This window comes from Electrona antarctica, assembly GCF_951216825.1.
Source record: "Electrona antarctica genome assembly, chromosome: 5".
NCBI classification, from domain to species: Eukaryota; Metazoa; Chordata; class Actinopteri; order Myctophiformes; family Myctophidae; genus Electrona; species Electrona antarctica.
The window spans coordinates 40,935,164-40,954,636 of NC_136810.1; the positions used below are offsets into that span (position 1 = coordinate 40,935,164).

Sequence of the window (19,473 nt, forward strand, 5' to 3'; positions counted from 1 at the left end):
ATTTCACAAAGCAGGAGCAATAGAATAAATTAATTTCAGACTATAGTCATTGCTTACTTGATGAAGCTTTGTGTAATGACCCAACAGTATTCATTCCTGGTGCCTGGGATAATCCATTCAGAATTTTGTAAAACGGTACAACAGTAAATGTACAGTAAAATTCTAGTAGTTTACACACCTCAAAGCGTAGAATTCATGGGGATCTTGTTTTTATAGGCAAAGGCATTTGACAAAATACAAGGATAAAATACAGACAAATGTAGAACCAATGATCTCTAATTTGTGTGATGAATGTTATGGAAACACTGCACCGCCCAATCCCTCCTTTTTTTTTCAGTAGACAACACTCTAGGCAGCACTCTTTTTTCATAAAAGGCATACAGTGTGAACACTCAGTTTTCTGATCTACAGCATATCGATGTATAAAGAAATAGTAATTCTACTTGAAATACAAACATCTGTGATGGGGGACGGCTTCCGCCGTTGTGATAAATGTAAAGTCTTGCACCCGTGGCATGCTTGCTGGTGGTCCGAATTTTGGTTAGACAGACTGAGGAAAGAAAATAAGTTGAGATGAACAGGAGAGCAGATGGGGATCATTTCATTTTAACCACGGTCCCAGCAGTACGCAGGCAGCAAAGCAGGTTTGGAGGTGTAGTTCCGTCAGTGTTGAATGTCAGTTTGCTTTCATCTTCTTGGTGCGGTACCGCTTCTCCCTCTGCTTGTAGAGATGCCGGAAGTTGGTAAACAGTCCTGTGCATAAGATAAGATTAGTGTTAACAACACAGCATTTACCATCTGAACAATTTGACCAGAGAGTGTATACACAGAGACTCACCCAGAAACATGAGAATGAGATAGACGTGCAGGACATAGGAGAAGCCAATAGACTTGCCAATGGCTTTGGGCAGAACAATGCTGAAGAGTTTTGTCTCATCAAAGATGGGAATGGACTGGATCACAGCGACAGCTGATGGGAATAGGAGGCATTTTGTTTTTATTGTATTAACACTGACATGCAGTTTATTGTGTTCTACTGAAAGAAATGAGAGCAATCTAACCTTCTGCTAAAACACCCAGTGGGTATAGTGGTATCCAGATGGTGTACCTCAGCCAAGTGAGAGTTTTCCACTCTGTGTCAAAACAGGCCAGCATGTAAAATGGATACCTATAAATGGATAGTAGTCCAGAAGTAAGTACTAAGGCAACAAAGCATTTGTTGCCTTAGATATGAAATGTGGTAGAAAGACTTAAATGATCAATTATTTGAAAATCCTGCCTCCACGCAGGAAACAATTTACACAAACATGAAAATATATCACTACTGAAATTGTTATCAGAAATATCAGTAGGTAATCCAGTGTGCGTGACATTCACTATGAGCATCAGCATGTAGAAGACCACTCACCGAACAATCTCGATGGCACTCCAAAGATAGAAAACGAAAAATACAACTGGCTTGTGATGCATTTCATCCAAGCTGCCAAAAATTATGAAGAGGATAAAGTTTCTCCCAACCACCTGGAGATAACAGTAGAACACATGTCATAATAATAACACACGCACACACAGTAATGCATCGGAAGGATAGGGTCAAAGACAATGGGAATTGGTTTTGAATAGCTAACAAGTATAGAAGGTGGGCAATACTGGTATGACATTATTGAAAGTGTGGAAAATTAAAATACAGTACCTGTATAAAAACTGGTACAACTCCAGTCTTCACTACACCGAAAGCAGCGTTGAGTACCTCGACTGATGCCAGTATCTGGCAGAAGAACATGACACCTGATATGGTGTGAAATGTGTCATAGAGAGAGTCTAAAAAAGGGAAAAGCATTACATTAAGTTAGTAAGAGAATCTCAAAGGTTTCACTCGACTCACACAATGAGAGAACAAAATAATTAATCCTCACCTTGACCAAAAATAAAAAGCCGTACAGTCATGTTAACAAAGATCCAGGAGAAGCCAAGGAACTGCACAAGGTTATAGATGAACAAAAATCCAGTTTTCACACTGCTAAATGCTGAAAGGAGATGGATTAAAACAATGGAAATGTTGAAACAGCAGATGCAGTGTGGTCAAGTGTAAACAAAGCAAAAAAGATCAGGTTAAAAAGTGTAGACATGTCCATTAACGACAATGATTGCACCAGTATATGTTTGGCCCCCGCGACCAGACTACGGATAAGTCAAGGTCCCCCAAAGAATATACTACAGTATGTTCTGCTCCAGCTCAATATTTTAACAGTCATTTATTGTAAGTAAACAAAAACAGTAAAAAGCTGTTTAATGTGTGCTTATTTTAATTTTATTTAATTTGCTTTAATGTGAAAATAGTTATCAGATATCTTCAGAAGAAGACATTGCACATTGCAAGAGACATTTGGACTAATGATTTGTAAGACTGGTTCTGTTGTGTTTGTATTGTAGGTATACTGTGCCAAAATGCAGTTTTCTATGCATTTAAGGGGTATTGAGGGGTTTGACCCAAAAAACAACAAATAATAATAATACCCATCCGTTACTACATGTGAAGGGCACAATACTGGGTTTAAAAACACAGCTGAAGTGGAGTCTGTCAAATCCCGCAATTTCCTTCTTCCCATTGCGCTGCAACGTAACTAGGATGAGCCGCCCGGCGAAATTGTAGTTTAGTACATCACCATACTGTTCATTTACCTTGGCCCATGTTATTGGTTAAAATGACCAGTTATCTTACTGCACCGGAAAATTACACTATGTACATAATATGATTCTACATCTTACAAGATGTTCTTTAAACGATCTTATTCAGCTGTTGTACATTATGAAATGTCCCCTTTCAAAGTCACCTTTTTTTAATTAAGTGTGTAAAGTTTCTACTGTAATACATTTAATATATTGGGATTGTTTCAATTGAAATAGAGGCCTTTCATGTCAATAATACAGATCAAAAAACACTTGTACGTACATTCCTTTGGGGCTTTGGAGGCCTTCAGTCTGTTTTTCCTCTCCTGTCAGAAGAAAAACAAAACAATGTCTGGTACCTCTTGTGTTTGACCTTATTAAAACCCAACATAAATGTTTCAAACATTGAGGGGGGGGGGGGGGGGGTAATGACAACAGTGAGCAGTGACATGATTGACATCATACTGAACGTGAAATGGACCTCTCACCTTCTCACGTAGTTCCGTCTCAGCGTCTGACTCGTCCAGCCAGCGGTCAAAGTCTGGGGACAGAAAGACTGGTTTACGCTCCTGCATGGTCGTCAGCCTGTCCCACCACCCGCACTGCTCCTTCTTCAATGTGATGTTCACCTGACGCTCAGTTGATTTATGCGTCTCCACCTGACCATACAGACAAATTCATTCATGAGCCACTATCAATAAAAAAACAGTCATCAATAGCATGAGTCAGGAATAATTGACTGCAAAATCTATAAACCTGCTGCAAAGCAGACACACACCTCTGGTTTCACTGGCATAAAAAATGTTAGGCTGAATTCATACTCATTTTCTCCTTTAGCGCCATGTCCTTGGGCTGAAAACACAACATGAAAATTGTATTTGAATTAATTTAATATTATTTCTAAAATGTAACAGTTAACAGGTACAGTTGAGGTAACTCACCTCTGAATTTAAGCACTTTTCCATGTACTTGTACATCGATATTCTATAAGAGATTAGAGATAGGCAGTTGGTTAATCTTACTTCAGCAAAATTTGTCTAGACTCTGACTATAGGCAAACTGACCATAATATTTTGCTACCAGAATGCAATATATTAATGCAATGAATCACTTAAAGCAGCACTATGTAACCTTTTTAATTAATACATTTTAATGTTGTCCAATCTGTATGGTAGAGTATGTCTCCCTGCTCTTTATTGAGACATTTATATGTCAAAAAGGGGCTGTTTTTCCTTTATTTTTTGACGATGGGTTCTCAGATTAGCTCAATGGTATAAAGATAATTTCAGCACTTGTTTAGGAAACCGGGTGGCGGGTTCAAATCTGCAGGTAGAAGAGGAAAGTTATATAGTGCAGCTTTAAGCAGAGTTAAAATAAGCAATGAATGATTGTATCTTCCAAACAACATTAGTTAATTTACTAGTTACCACTACTTGTTTTTACTATTGCACCACACACCAAAACTTCCACAAACTTCAGGGCGGACAAACCCCCCTGGCACCTGCGTGATATAATATCAGACTACAATTTTAATAATAACGACAGACTGTATTATTTAAATAATAACGTCAAAGAGACATAGGTCTCTGTGTTGACTATATACACAAACATTTGCATGAAATGCATGATACTCATCGGCATGCAGCACTGATGTGACAGGGTCATATTGTATTCAAAGTAACTTCCAAATAAGATGGCAAAGCCTAAGCCAGCTGTCTAAACAAGCCATATTCGTACAGGGTCAGCCAGTTTGGTATTCAGCCCAGGGATAGACATTATTACTACACAAATATCACACAATGCATGTGACGTGAAATTATACGTCACATGTAGCTCTTACTACAGTTCGTGACCACTGCAGTGCTGTGACAGTCAGTCATTTTAGATCTGTGCTTTGGCTATTAAAACATAGCAGATGTACAGCTTTATAATTGTAAATCTGCTATTTTAATCGGCCTCATGTCTTAATATTAATATGTTACTGAATTATTACACACCGGCCTCAGACAAATAGGGCAATGTGCACGCAAATTGAACAGCAAAGCAACCGCCTCCTCCAGCTCACCTGTGCGTCTATGAGCTCCACACGCAGGTACAACTCTTCGTGCCGTTGGGCCCAATAGACATGAGGCGTGAGGGCCATCGGGATTTGGGAGGCCTTAAACGGGGCTATAATAATGGCAAATTCAAGTACAGACTCGTACAGACCATAGAGTACAGTCTAGACCGGGGAGTAACAACACGGATGCTAGAGGCTAGAGCGGATTAACTCTGCCAATGAGCACGAGCACATATACGCGTCAACATGCGGCAAGAAAGCGCCTATTGCAGGCCTCTTTTCCGGGTTTTAAACTGCTGGTGGATGGAAATTACGCTAGCGCGCGTCTGCAACTTGACGCTTAGGTGTGCTTACACCCAATGCGTGCGTCCTCGTCCTCGACAAGCGTCAGCGTAGCAGCGTGCTCGTTCACGGTCACGACGACACACACACACACACACACACACACACACAAACAAACACAGTGACACACACACACACACACTGCAGTGTTTACGGAAGCAATGAGCAGGAAGGTGGCGCGTTGCACAGTGCGCTACTGAACCCACCCAGGCACCCACACACCCGGCGTCTTCTTTTCTTTTTGCAGCCATTCTTGATGGTCTGTTAATAATATGCAGGCCGACTGTAATGTTACTCAAGCGACATTTGATTTGTTGAATTCCTGTGGTAAATACCGAGTCCTTGTCGGCGTGACGGGTAGTGTCGCAGCGCTGAAGCTGCCTCTGTTGGTCTCCCAGCTTCTGGAAGTACCCGGGGTGAGCTGCTGCTGCCTGCTGCTTCATCTGGACATGTTTATATACTGTGTGTGACAGACAGTCCACCACGTCTGTATCCTCTATAGCACTGGTTCTACCTTTTAATTTAAACGTTAAGGACCCCTATAACTGAGTAATGAGTAATATAACTGATAGACACTGATCCTTTTAAGTACTGACCCCACTTTGAGAACCAGTGCTCTACAAAACTCATTATGTTTATGCACGAAGAGATTTAACGTGTCCCATAATCTCCTAATGAACATGCATACTCTAACCACTAGATGACGATGTTAACATTTTTGCAGTACGTCTTTAGCCTATGCTGGTTTACACTACGTACAGTACGCGATACAGTACATACTGCTGAGGAAGATAACGATCAAGGCAATTTAGCCAATAGAGCACTGCCTTTTGGAGAAATGGCTTCCACATTCTCAAGTGAATTATTGATCAGTGATCAGTGATCATACCACTAGCATGAGAACAACAATGGCATATTCACCAGCAACTCATAAAAGATCATTTGTAACGGTATACTATAGGCTATACTTTTCAGTCATACGGTAGTATAGGTTCAAACATTCATAGGCTGTTTTGGGGGGGGGGAAAGAGGGGTGACGTTACCTTTTGCACCTATTGTCTTTGTTTTGCCTATGCCCTCTAGGTGGATGTACGAGTGGTCACCACAGAGCATGCCAGCCACTTCTATGACCCTGCTGAGATTACTGTGAAAGTCTACAGTGACAAGGATGAGTGGGAGGTAGCCTAATAAATGAATGACACATTTCTCAAATGCCTTTATTGCTCTACGTTCCTAGCTGCACTGATACATACAGTATGTTTCATAATTCATAATATGCCCGATGACACTGCACTGTTCTAGCTGTGGACACGTCGCACTGACCCGGTTCTGCACATCGAGCTGAGGCGCTGGGCAGATGTATTTGTCATCGCCCCACTAGATGCTAACACCCTGGGCAAGATCGCCAGTGGCATCTGCGACAATCTATTGGTGAGAGCAGGCTGGACAAATCTTAATGGCCCGTCGCCCAAATGATTATTACTACACAGTATTACACACATGAAATGCTTCTAAAATGCATAGCCGAAACGATACTTAAAGGCTGGTCATTATTTTGTTATTGACAGACATGTGTGGTAAGAGCCTGGGACGCCAGGCGACCCCTGCTGTTCTGCCCTGCTATGAACACAGCCATGTGGCAGCACCCCATAACGGCAAGACAGGTTGCCAGCCTCAAAGAATTTGGATATGTCGAGATCCCCTGCATTGCCAAGAAACTAGTGTGTGGCGATGAAGGTATGTTGTTAACACATTGCAAGGCAAGGTAATTTTATTTATATAGCACCTTTCATATACAAACTAAGGCAATTCAAAATGCTCGACAGAATAAAGAAACAAATACAAAGTGCAACAATGCACATTAAAAATGAATAGAGAATATAGTAGATACAATTAAAATAAGGAGCATATAAATTAGAACACCTTTGATAAAAGAAATAATAAAATGTGACAGCACAGCTCATTTAAAGCCCAGGCAAGACCTAGCTGTTTGGGAGAAAGCAATGTTAAATACCATGTTTGTGCCGAATATAAGACAACTGATTATAAGACAACACCCATTTTTCAAGACTCATTTGTGGAAAAAGAACATTGAATGTCAAATAGTCTAGTCCCCGATTATAATACGACCCATTTTTTAGGATATTTGATTTCCATTGGGAAAAAAAACATTATTTTCAGCACAATCGTGTAAATATGTTTTTAAATTGGACTTAAAAATTGCTTGCCATGGACATCCCTGGATGAAATCCAACACTTGACTGCCATGGACGTCTGTCAGTGTCAACGTCTGGCAATCAATGTGTTAATTCAAGAACAGGCAGCAGTGTATCACAGTCTTCAAATGTCAAAGCCATGTACCGTGTATGACTGTTTCTCAAAACCGTATGTACAGGAAAGTGTTGATTTTACTCTGGGAGTGTAATAAAGTAGTTGTTTCTGTGTACGTAATCAACAGCAATGACACAGGCACAGTTCATTATTCAGTGTTTCAGGCATTCTAACAATGCCAGTAAAGCAACAATAGAGCATTCTTATTTAGGTCAGTCATCAGTCTTGACATCTTATTTTTGAGAGAGCAGGTGATTCATCAGTTTGGAGCCTCTACAGCGGTGCCCGTTGGACACTGGCCTACTTGGAAATGAATGGATGCAAGTTGGAAATGAATGCCCCACCCAGATATTATGTCTGTGTCCCTTTTATGCCCATATATGGAGTTCTTTGTCAGGCATGCCCAAATATGGAGTCTCTACAGACGTCAGAATGATGTCAGAACAGGCCAGCTCCATATATGGACACTGGGCAAGGCCCTGTCAGAGGCTTTTTTGGGGCGGTTCTGGACAATCGTGGGTCGGACCGACTCGACACCGTGGTGGTGTGGAACGCGTGTGTCGAATTTGAAGTTGGTGGCTGCGAACGGTTCTCGAGTTACATGGATTACAACAGTACACGTCACACACACACAGGCAGACAGACAGAGACTTGGTGCATTTATAGATAGATATGTTATACCTTTCAATCCGGGAAAGCATCTGTGTCATTTTAGATTTTGTTGTACTTGTACAAACTTAATATATTCACTTTGTTTTATTCCATTTTGCAGAGTAAACAGACAAGCAGTTCAGTCAAAACAGTTACATTTTTTAATTCCCCTCCCATCTCTGTTGCTTCTGAATAGCTGGTTTACAACCACAATATTGGATAAAGTATCTTTTCAACATACTCTTCCCCAGCTCTGTCACGGTGACTGATAATGTCATGCCCCCCCCCCCCCCCTCTCTCTCTCTCTCTCTCTGTGTCCACATGTCTTCTCATCAAGTCAAGTTGTAAACATTGAGAACCGTTTTGGCATGAAGGGATATCAAGGTGGAGATCAGACCACCCGAACATTTTCTAATGAATAATAGCACCGTCGACCCATAGCTAAATTAGAGCGACAAAAAAGTCAAAGCTAGTAGAGAGATGGAATATAGTGTACTGCAGTGACAGTCTACACACCAGCATCAAACTTAAGATCTACAGACTGGCGTTATTTATACACGTCAAACTCGTAGGCTGGAAAATGGTGCCCAAAGTGGCCGGAGTTAACCCTGAATCTTACCTGATACGTTGCTGTGCCTATTTGTAGTATTTATTTGCGTAGGCAAATACCTGTAGGGTTTCAAGTTGGAAGGTGGAAGGCCTCATTTGACCTCTGACTGTTCCTATCTTTTGGGCGTTTATGTCCTTTACACTAATTTAAAGTGTCCGTACCCCGACACTGCATCCTCCAGTCCAAGTGTGTCCATCTCCTTTTTTTTGTAAAGATTTTTTTTTGTGCTTTTTCTGCCTTTATTGATAGGTTGAAAGTAGTCTGACAGGAAATGGGGAGAGAGATGGGGGGGAAGACACGTGGCAAAGGCCGTCGGGATCGTGAGTCGAACCCGCGGCATGCCGTCAGGCTGGCTCAGTAGCCTAGGTGCCCAGATGGTTCAGCTAACTGTCCGTGGCTCCCCTCGAATACTTTTATCCCGTCTCGTCTCATTAGATTAAAAAGTAGTTAAAAAGTAATAGTAGCCTTACTAGCCTATTACTAAACGGGTAACATAGGACCACAAATTAACCACAAATTAACACAGGCTGGCCACTGATGTAAATTATTTGCTACGCCGCTCCCCTGATAATGATTAGATGTGGTTCACATTCCAACCAGCACATCCCCTCAGGATCAATCTTCAAAAGGTCAGGCTTTTCCACAGTCACATTCTTAACCCATGAAGACCTGAGGCCGATTCTACACATTCCTTCTAAATCAGTAGTTCTCTAACGTTTACATGCCAAGGATCCCAAATTGAAGAAAGATTGAAGAAAGAAGAAAATATTTGTTAAGAAATTCTAAGTTATAAAATGTCCTGTAATTTTCATGTTACATAGAACACATACAAATCTTCTCTTGAGTTCATATCTATCATATCCATAATTGGTTAGTGAACTAACTAGGAACCAGTAAGACGTCTGAGGGCGAGAAGCGACCTAAGGGCGAGGTCGCGTGCAAGCATCCGCCTCGTTGACGGCAGACTGCTGGGCGAGCACTGGTGCTTTGGCACGGGGAGGTCAGACCAACATGGAATGAATTCTGTACTGGCCATATAAGGAGTAGAGTTCTCAATCTCTGCCCGAACCCGACCCCGAATGTTGGAAATGGAACATTATCAGCCAATTAACGTAATAAATCCTTTATTTCGGCGACTTTTAGTGCATTCTCTGACACACTCGTCTCAAGGTGCCGCGGCCATATAGTGGCATTTTTCTTTTTCCTTTTTTTCTCTTTTTTTCACTCTTTCACGCTTTTTCGGGTTTTCGGGCCTGACATTAGGGTAATTGTTAGGGGCCGACTCAGTTAAGGTAGGGTAGGGCCGGGCCTTAATTTTCAGGCCCGATGAGAACTCTAATAAGGAGCATGTCTTGAGTGTACAGGGTTTGATGAGGTCAGATCAACATATGGAATGTCAGAACAGGTCAGCTCCATACAGTATATGGAGATCTAAGGATGGTAGCAGGGACATTCTCTTGTGTGTATAGGGTTTGATGAGGGCCCAGGTAGGGCCGGGCATTAATATTCGGGCCTGTTTTTGCCGGCTGCCGGGTGTGGCTGCACTAATAACTTTGGGGCAGGCCCCAAAGTTATTAGTCGCCGCCCGTCTAGAGTTTGAATGGACAGGTGGGCCTGTTGCGAACTCTAGTTTTTCTGGCTGCCGGGCACGGCTGCACTAATAACTTTGGGGCAGGCCCGTCTAGAGTTTGAAACTTTGAATGGACAGGTATAAGTCAAAAGGGAGACATCGAAGAGGAAGGATCAACATATGGAATGTCAGAACAGGTTCTGAGAACTTCTGACATATATCCATATATGGAGATCTAAGGGTTTGAGGTCAGAGCCTAAGTAGAGTTGCTGGTCAATATTGATGTCATCAGGGATCTCCATATATGGGCTTAACTGCGACAGCAGATCACATTGACTATGACATCAAGTATCTATCCCTGATGATGTCACATGATGTCACGATGCCACAATGACCTGGGCACCATATAGGCCTATGGGGGCTTGCCTGGCCAACCAACCAACCAACACACACACTGACAGGAAATGCTAGATTCTATAGTTAACTGTCTGTGACTTGCGGTCGCAATTATATGCAAGGTAGTGAAGGTACAGTAAAGCGTAATATGGAAGCCACAAAAACAATGTTTACATTTGTACCTGAGGAAAGAAACATATTCAATATAGCTTCTTCTGTAATCTTGTGTGATGTTACATAGAAGCTGCAAAGTATCAAAGGGTGCACTTACAAATCTCTGCGTTTATATCTATCATATCCATAATTATCAGTTCCATTGTTAGCTGAGTATTGCAACCAAAGTTTGCCTTGACCAAATGTTAGCTATCTACATAGTGGCCTGTTTAATATATCTCACTATGCTGGGACAGAGATGCTGAGCTATTATTACTATATATGGACATATGAATGGATGCTTTGGACACGCTCTGTTAGGTGTGTGTGTGTGTGTGTGTGTGTGTGTGTGTGTGTGTGTGTGTGTGTGTGTGTGTGTGTGTGTGTGTGTGTGTGTGTGTGTGTGTGTGTGTGTGTGTGTGTGTGTGTGTGTGTGTGTGTGTGTGTGTGTGTGTGTGTGTGTGTGTGCGCGCGCGCGCGCGTTACACTTGTAAGCGGTCACAGTCTTGCTAGCCTCAGTACCCAGGCTTTCATTTACAGTCTTGCTAATGTATTGAGCGTTATGCCAAGTTCGAATTGCGGACAGGACAAGTTTAAGTAGTGAACAGGCCTATATTTAGATGTAAAGTCATTGACTGACCCTCAGACATAACTGATAAAGGGACGAGTAACCAGAGGATACAGTATAAACTTGCTCGTCAGCTTAACTCCTCGAATACTGAGAACGAGATAAACTTTTGCCCCGAGAGAATAAGATTTGATTTATTGTGGTTTATACGGGAAAAAAATATTTCTTTTCTTTTAGCATTTTTGGCTAACGGCCGATTGTGTCCACGTAAAAACGGCCAAAATAACTGCGTGCACGCACGCTGTCTTTATTTGCATTATGGCTCAAAACTAGATCAAATAGGCATGATCGGCGCATAATAAATCATTAATCCAGTGTCGCGCTGATGAAAACAGTGATCTAAGCGTTACTAGGCCTCACTAGGCCTCAGAATATCCCCGCATCTATCCTTTACGGGCCGTCGCAGGAAAACAAAGTCAGCCCAGAGACGGCTAGTGTTCCAAACTGCCACTTTCTATGGTAGAGCTCTGCCTCCCTCTGGCGGTCAAGGAGTTAAAGGGATAGTTCAGATGTTTGAACTTTAAGCTGTAGGAAATTCTTGACATTAATACTTGCCATTAATTGCAACCGTAGGTCGCATTTACTATGAAACCTCCTGTCCATCCGTTAGTTAGTCACCCACGCCTCCATATATGGTCAGTTTGGTCACACCTCGTGACAATAACAATAAAAGCGTGCCTCGTTCTCTCGTAGCCTGCAGCTTTTATTGGGAAAAATCGGTTTGAGGGAAAGGATGTTCCAGATTGATGGTTCCGGCCTGATGACTACCAAACCATGACTACAACATGACGATATTATCCACTCCCGACCAGATCATAGACCCGAAAAGGAATGCTTCCCAGGCTAGGAGAAGACTGGATCATCACCTAGATCTGCATATATAGAGCTGGCAAGCAACTCTACATCTGACCTCAAACCCTTCCCCACCCGTCCTTCCTGTTCTGACATTCCATATGTTGATCTGACCTCATCAAACCCTGTACACTCAACACAGAATTCATTCCATATGTTGATCTGACCCCCCATGCCAAAGCGCCAGTGCCCTAAAGGGCGAGGTCGCTTCTCGCCCTCAGGGCGTCTTACTGGTATTCAGGGCGGCTGTGGCTCAGGAGGTAGAGCAGGTCGCCCAATGATCCCTGGGTCGGCGGTTCGAATCCCGGCTTCTCCTGTCCACATGTCGAAGTGTCCTTGGGCAAGACATCAAACCCTACATTGCCTCCAATGAGTCTGAATGAATAAACCATTTTAAAGTGCTTTGAGCACTTGGAAAAGCGATATTAAAATAATAATTACCTTGGAAGGAGGAGTCTCAAATAGCATAAGGCCAGAAATGGATACTGGTCAACCTGGTTTTACCCCTGTCCACAGTGAGTGCTGTGATGTAAAAACAGTAATATAAAGCCAACTCCACATTGCACAGATTCGTTCACGATTTTACGTCGGGACGGATTTCTGCCTGTCGGCAGGATGTCGATAGCTAGTCTTGACGTTATCGACGAGGATCGTGAGAAACCTGACATGTTTGGTCGTTCACAGACAGATTTACCCAGTCGATAGAGAAGAGGGGTGGGGTGTGGGGTAAAGGCTCTGTAGAGCACCCTCATTGGTTGTTTAGCTTTTATACATTTCCGATGACTGAAACCCAAAGCTTGCTTAGTTGCTTCACAAAGGTCTGGCAGTCAAGAAACATAATCACAGTACCTGTATGTACAGTGAGCAGTTTGTATTGTAATCCTCATCGATGTTGTCATAAAAAATGACTGACTGATGAATGATGATATACTTATAATAACAGTACGTACATAGCCTACTGTAAAAAGATTGTTGCTAAAAGGCTAACTAGCTACAGAACTTGTATGCTGGTGGTTGCCCCGCTCCGCTACACTTCTCTCGGAGGACTTTGCTCATATCTCGATCTGGATGGCATAAATATTATTAATTACATGGTGTAGAATAGATGGTAGGCTATATAAATAAATATCGAAGTAGCATGGCATGACTAAGATGACAGTGACACGACTGTGTTGTTGTTGTTTTTTTGGTACAAAAGACAGTGCAGTTGTTTCCGGCTGGGCACCGCACAGCAGACTACTGCCACCTCCTGGTATGTAAAGTTATTGCACAGGATTTGCTCATCGGCGGTCGGGTGATAGTGCTCAGTCTGCTACAGTCTGTTTGCAGTCTTTTGACAGTTTTAACTAGTCTGTGGACAAGTTTGCAAGGTTTGTGTGTGTGTGTGTGTGTGTGTGCGTGCGTGCGTGCGTGCGTGTGTGCGCGCGACGCATGTGCAACCTGTTGCATGAGAAGTGTCTTAATTCACATTTTGCTCTAGACTAGAGCAAAATGTGAATTAAGACACTGACTAGAGTCTAGAGCAGGGGTCGTCAACTAGAAATGCTGAAGGTCCACAAATAATTTTTGAATAAGACCATGGTCCAGTCTCATGCGCACGCAAATACAATTGTGGGCCACGTGGGCCCCACGGGGTGGGGCTGCCCCCCTCGCCCCCCACCCCTAGAAACAACTATGCCTGTTTAGTACAGTCAAACCAAGCTTATACAAACCGGGTCCCATCCCAAGTTCCCAAACAACCAATACTGGGGTGGCAGAGTATGAAAATATATTTTTTCACTTTGACAAATATTCATTATTCACCTCCAAAAATCCAGTTTTGTTCATTCAACTGAATGTGTGAATGTGTCACTGCTAGTGAGCCAGTCAGCGCAACATTGTCATCATGACATGCCGGCCCATAATACACACGCGCACACACACAATCAGTCGGTCCACATTCAGAGGCCCATAATACACAGGCACGTACACGCGCACACACACATTCAGAGCGTTAATTGCGTTGCTCGGCATTGAGTGAATACAACGGAGAATTGGATTACCAGCCAAGGTGCCTGGACCGCTGATCCACGGCCCAGGCCTCTTCTCTTTATTCTATCATTTCTCCAGGGTCCGCAGAGAGGTGTGCTGCGTTCCGCCTGTTGAGGACCACTGGTCTAGATCAGGGGTTCTCAACGTTTTTGGCCGGGGACCCCCGGAAATGCTTTGGCAATGTCTCTGGACCCCCGCCCCGCCCCTCCCGACCCCCAGTATAAACTGACTGCTACAATAACCTTAACTAGAACTGCACTCTGTCGAGTGCCTACTTGCTTGTTGCACACAAGTGCGCACCTACTTGCACACACGTGCAAGTACTGTAGACCGCTACAAACGTTCAAATCTCAGCCTCTCTGTGAAGGAACGTTTGCAATATTGAATTATTAGGTTTAGCTATTTGCTACGTACCTTGCTTTTGGAGGAGAAAAAGTAGTATTTTGAAGTATGGTAATGATTACTTATGCCTGTTATGGCAGTGGTGTCAGATTACATACATGTATACATAGGGGCATTGCCTTTAGTCCACCCGACACTGAAACATGTCATCGTTACGTCACCATCGATAACCAATTATACGGCTGGCATTGGTACATATATTCATCATGTCATATGCTCATATGTCCATATATGTGTATATGTAGTTTCTGAGTGGTATAGTGGTATAATGTGATTAGCTGGGTGGTTTGATGCGTATGTACTTGACACTGAAACATATCATTACGTCACCATCGTCAACCAATTATACCCTGGCGTTGGTACATAATCTTCATCACGGTTCACGGAACCGTGACATATCACGTGCATTCTAAGGGACATTGGTACATATCTTCATCACGTCATGGGAACATGTGCTGGCCCCGAACACACGCATCGTAGCACCTGACTGATAACATTACTTGCAAGCAGAGCGTGCAAGTAATAATAGAGACAATAGGCCTACACCATAAATACATTCTGAAACCAGATATAATCATTAGGGAAGGTGTATGCATGTACTATGTAAACAATTCATTTCCATTTTCCAGCCATTCAATTGCAAAAAAAGAAAAAAAAGACCCCCCAAAATAACCCGTGGGTTGAGAACCCCTGACTTACACCACCTTTAAATGTATTTTGTGATACTGTATGATCAGATTACTTTTTTTGGAGGGTAAATGCTGAACTTTGTTCAGCATTGTTCAGGCTCCCTGTAGCCTGTTGTGTAACAACCAGAAGGAACAAAAGCCCGTTTGACAGAGGAAACAGAGCAGCGGACCAGTGGCGCAATGGATAACGCGTCTGCCTACGGAGCAGAAGATTCCAGGTTCGAGTCCTGGCTGGTTCGAAGTTTTTCGCTTATAGTGAGGGGTGTTGCATTGCATAGTTGTGAGAATCACAGAATGGAAGAGAGAAATATTTGTATGAACATTTTTGTCAAATGACAAAATGTATAAACATATTGGGGGGAGAAAGAAATATATATACACACACACACACACACCGGTGTGTTACTACACATCATTGTGAATTCATCAATTTGCTACAATCCAGATAGGTTTGAGTATTATCAGGAGCTGGGTCACGCAGGTTAAAGAATCCCAGACTTCCCTTTTCCTGGCCACAGGAGGTGTTCCAAGGCCAGTATGTTATTGTTGATATAATTCTCCCCATCTGGTCCTTAGTCTGCCCTGTGGCCTGTTTTCAACTGGACGTACGCCGAAAACCTCCTTGGGGAGGTGCCCAGGAGGCATCCTTAGATCTATATTTTCATTTTTTGCCAGGTGCTTGAAAAGCAGACGGGCATTGACCATTAGCTTGTGATGCCCTTTTTTTCACTTTACCAAATTGCACACGGTTTATTAGCGTTTCTTTTAACTCTATGAACACATGTTTCGCCGATACTGCGCATGCATGGCCACGTGCTCATGCGACAGCGCGTCAGCTCGCAAGTGCACAGTGTGTTACTTTGGTTCTTAACCCAATCAATAAACCACGGACGCGAGAATCCGTTTTAATCTCAAAATACCGCCTCTGCCAGAATGTGAAAATCTGTCTTTCTTTCATTTAATTTAATCCAGTAATTGAAAATATATTTTTTAAATATATATATTTTTCTTTTTTTTGTTGCTTTTACTCACATGGTAGAAACACCTACATCCCAATCCAACACGCGCGCGGCCGCACGCACGCAGCCGCGCGCACACTTAATAGTCCTTTTTCTCCTCAAAATTACGGCCTTATCTTTGAAAGATAAGGAAAGTGCGTCGATACACACTACACAGCCTATAATGAGGATGTGGCTCAAATATGGAGGGCTATCTAGTCTGGATGGAACGGGGGGTTAACACATGTTTCCATACAATTAGGACCCAAGGAATTCAAAAAATGGTTATTATGAAGATTCAAGCACATCTTGACTCTATTTCGGGGGCAAAAACTGCACAAAAATAACTGAATATGTTCGGATCACATCTATACTTCTCTGTTTACTAAATTCTTAGGTGGATTTTTATGTTCCAGCAGCTATTTTCTGATTTTTTTCTTGCCAGGTAACCGGCAAGAAAAATGTCTCATGGGGTTCATTTTTAACCCTTTCTTACACAATCCTACCCAAATCCGAAAATGGAAAGAAACTGAAAACAGCATAACTTTTGAAGGAAACAGCCTACTGAGACAAAATAAACCAACCTTTCTATACAATTTGGACCCAAGGAATTCATTAAAGTGGTTATTGTAGGACAGTTTATGTCCTACAATAGAGTCAAGATGTGCTTGAATCTTAATAATAACCACTTTAATGAATTCCTTGGGTCCAAATTGTATAGAAAAGTTGGTTAATTTGTCTCAGTAGGTTGTTTCCTTATGCTGTTTCAGATTTTTTCCATTTTTGGATTTGGGTAGGATTGTGTAAGAAAGGGTTGAAAATGAACAATTTTTCGTGCCGGTTACCTGGCAGAATCTTAAAATACACCCTTCAAGGATTCAGAAAATAGCTGTAAAAAGAATTTACACTGGTACTGGCCTCACGATCCCGCCTATTGTAACGGGAGGGAATGTGTTATCCAGGAATGGGTATGGACTAGTGATTCATAATTCTCTTCCAGAAGCAGGTATCTTGTCAGTAATAGTTTGCTCTATTGCAGGTAAAGGGGCCATGGCAGAGGTGTCGACCATCATGAATGCAGTTAAACAACATCTTAAGATACCCGAAGAGAACATGTGAGCATCTGTCGGAGAAAGACCTCCGGCTGGGCCAGACGTTCCTGGGTCCTCTCGAACACTATTTCTTCAACACCGATATTGCATTTTAAAGAAGGAAATAAAAACACGAACAAGTCCAAGTATATCCAATGGTTTATTGTCTCCACCAGTCCGAAGGCATGGGGAGAGAGGTTTTGCACCCAGTCCGTGTGTGTGTCCGTCCATCCGTCTGTGTATGACACTGTTGGCCCGGTCGATGCCAAACTGCACACACACTCCCTGGCTCTACCCCAAATATTCCAGAACGACCTGGAGGCACATTTTTGTGCACATTTTCTGCATTTTTTCGTTACTCCTACACATTTTGTCCAAACATCGCAAACGTGCCTGACCTGACCTGGTGGAGACCTGTGTTCAGAGGAGCACTTTTTCTAGTTGCAGATGAACCTGAGCACATCAAAGCCATAAATGTTATATCTTCTGATGACACCTCCTCTTCATCTCAATAGTACACTACTGTATCCCAATCATCTGATATTTTTCTGAGGTCAATAAAATTATATTTATGTATTCCATTCTGTGTTAATCATGCACTCCTCAATATAAATGTAAAACATAGCTACTGTATATACTGTAACATCAAACATCAAAAGAGCAATATGGCTAAAATTACCATCTGAACGGGAAGGTCATAGTACTATCAATATGTGTAGGCTACTTTTCTTTTATAATGATGCTATGGTTTAACGTACTATGTTAATGTTAATTGACAAGTCATTAGAGGAGCTGGCCAGCTAGTGTGTAATCCTAAGGGGTTCATTGTGAAGCGGAAAGTCTTCTCCCTATTCCAAAGGGACTTTGACAGATTGGTTTCAGTGCAGCCACACATCGTAATAAAGCTGTCAAACCAAAGCACCTCTATGTCAACTAAGGCATGGAACATTTTACACACACACACACTATGTATATGTGCGTATACAAATATTCTATATTAATGATATATTCATTGTCATATATTATTTATTCAAATTGGTAGAGCGAATAAATATAATGTTCATTCTTTATGTAGATCTAGTGAATAAGGAGCAAAATGTATTTGTGCAAATAATTTGAGGTGATTTATACCACCCCTTTAACAGATGCCAGCCTCAGCTTTTTTCCCATGACTTTAAGTGTCTAGGGTCAAACATGATGAAACCCACGTTTCCAGTGCCAGAGATGTTTATCTCTGTGAAACTGAGCAACCACCATATAATGAAGACAACTAACCAGCCTGGAATGTGTCTTTTAGCGGAAGACGTGGCATGTTTGTTCCATGTGGTTACCAGAAGCACAGTGTGTGGTGTGACAGTTGCAGAACTTCTCTTTTGGTAAGCTAAGACAAGTACTTCCTTTAATAGAGGATTATTTTGTAGACATGACAACTCGTGATTTGTTATTGCACATCGTCCACTGAATGAGAAGTCATGAAATATACTCTGCGTTAATCCTTTTATGACTGGAACAAAACATTTTTGTCGCTTTTAATAGCGTTTAACCACTTTAACCATTAGTTTAAACTTTATCTGTTTAAAAATAGCAGATCTACAAGCTCATAGTGCGGCACCATGCTACGAGCTTGTAGATCTGCTATTTTTGAAAAATCGTGAAAATGTGGCGCAAATCTTTTAATACAAGTAAGACGCGTAAACGCGGGAAGCGAACGAAGTGTTGTGGCAGTCTGACACACACACAGAGACCTCTGTATCGTTCCAATTTCAGTTGCCCTCTGGTGGTGGGCGGGTGGTGTTACAGCGTGACACACACAGACAGACAGACTGACACAGACAGTTTTGGCCAGCTTCTATAGTTCGTGCTCACTTCGTTCGCAACTATATACTACTACTACTACTACACACACACACACACACACACACCCATGTATCATTCCAATTTCAGTTCGTAGTTGCCCTCTGGTGGCGGGCGGGTGGTGTTACAGCGTGACACACAGACTG

The 19,473-nt window shown here is 42.3% G+C and overlaps 2 protein-coding genes across 2 annotated transcripts; one reads left to right on the top strand and one right to left on the bottom strand.

Moving 5' to 3' along the window:
- Positions 1–192: 192 nt before the first annotated feature.
- Positions 193–5,111, bottom strand: hacd3 (3-hydroxyacyl-CoA dehydratase 3). Its single transcript, XM_079501934.1, has 11 exons — positions 4,736–5,111; positions 3,612–3,654; positions 3,449–3,522; positions 3,159–3,329; positions 2,954–2,996; positions 1,917–2,027; positions 1,694–1,821; positions 1,409–1,521; positions 1,062–1,168; positions 839–970; positions 193–753 (listed from the first exon to the last, which is right to left on the bottom strand). Exons 1-11 carry the CDS (start codon positions 4,811–4,813, stop codon positions 677–679), a joined length of 1,077 nt encoding a protein of 358 aa, XP_079358060.1. The 5' UTR covers positions 4,814–5,111; the 3' UTR covers positions 193–676.
- A 93-nt stretch (positions 5,112–5,204) lies between these two features.
- ppcdc (phosphopantothenoylcysteine decarboxylase) lies at positions 5,205–18,295 on the top strand. Its single transcript, XM_079500850.1, has 5 exons — positions 5,205–5,487; positions 6,155–6,250; positions 6,374–6,502; positions 6,640–6,808; positions 17,422–18,295. Exons 1-5 carry the CDS (start codon positions 5,344–5,346, stop codon positions 17,499–17,501), a joined length of 618 nt encoding a protein of 205 aa, XP_079356976.1. The 5' UTR covers positions 5,205–5,343; the 3' UTR covers positions 17,502–18,295.
- The last annotated feature ends 1,178 nt before the right edge of the window (positions 18,296–19,473 follow it).

Excerpts from the sequence above, each read along its gene's own strand:
- hacd3 (XM_079501934.1), bottom strand. The coding sequence starts at position 4,813 with ATGGCCCTCACGCCTCATGTCTATTGGGCCCAACGGCACGAAGAGTTG. Across the intron at positions 2,997-3,158 it reads AGACGGAACTACGTGAGAAG|GAGAGGAAAAACAGACTGAA; the intron begins GTGAGAGGTCCA and ends TTCTTCTGACAG. Across the intron at positions 971-1,061 it reads ACTGGGTGTTTTAGCAGAAG|CTGTCGCTGTGATCCAGTCC; the intron begins GTTAGATTGCTC and ends TATTCCCATCAG.
- ppcdc (XM_079500850.1), top strand. The coding sequence starts at position 5,344 with ATGCAGGCCGACTGTAATGTTACTCAAGCGACATTTGATTTGTTGAAT. Across the intron at positions 5,488-6,154 it reads AGCTTCTGGAAGTACCCGGG|GTGGATGTACGAGTGGTCAC; the intron begins GTGAGCTGCTGC and ends TATGCCCTCTAG. Across the intron at positions 6,251-6,373 it reads GTGACAAGGATGAGTGGGAG|CTGTGGACACGTCGCACTGA; the intron begins GTAGCCTAATAA and ends GCACTGTTCTAG.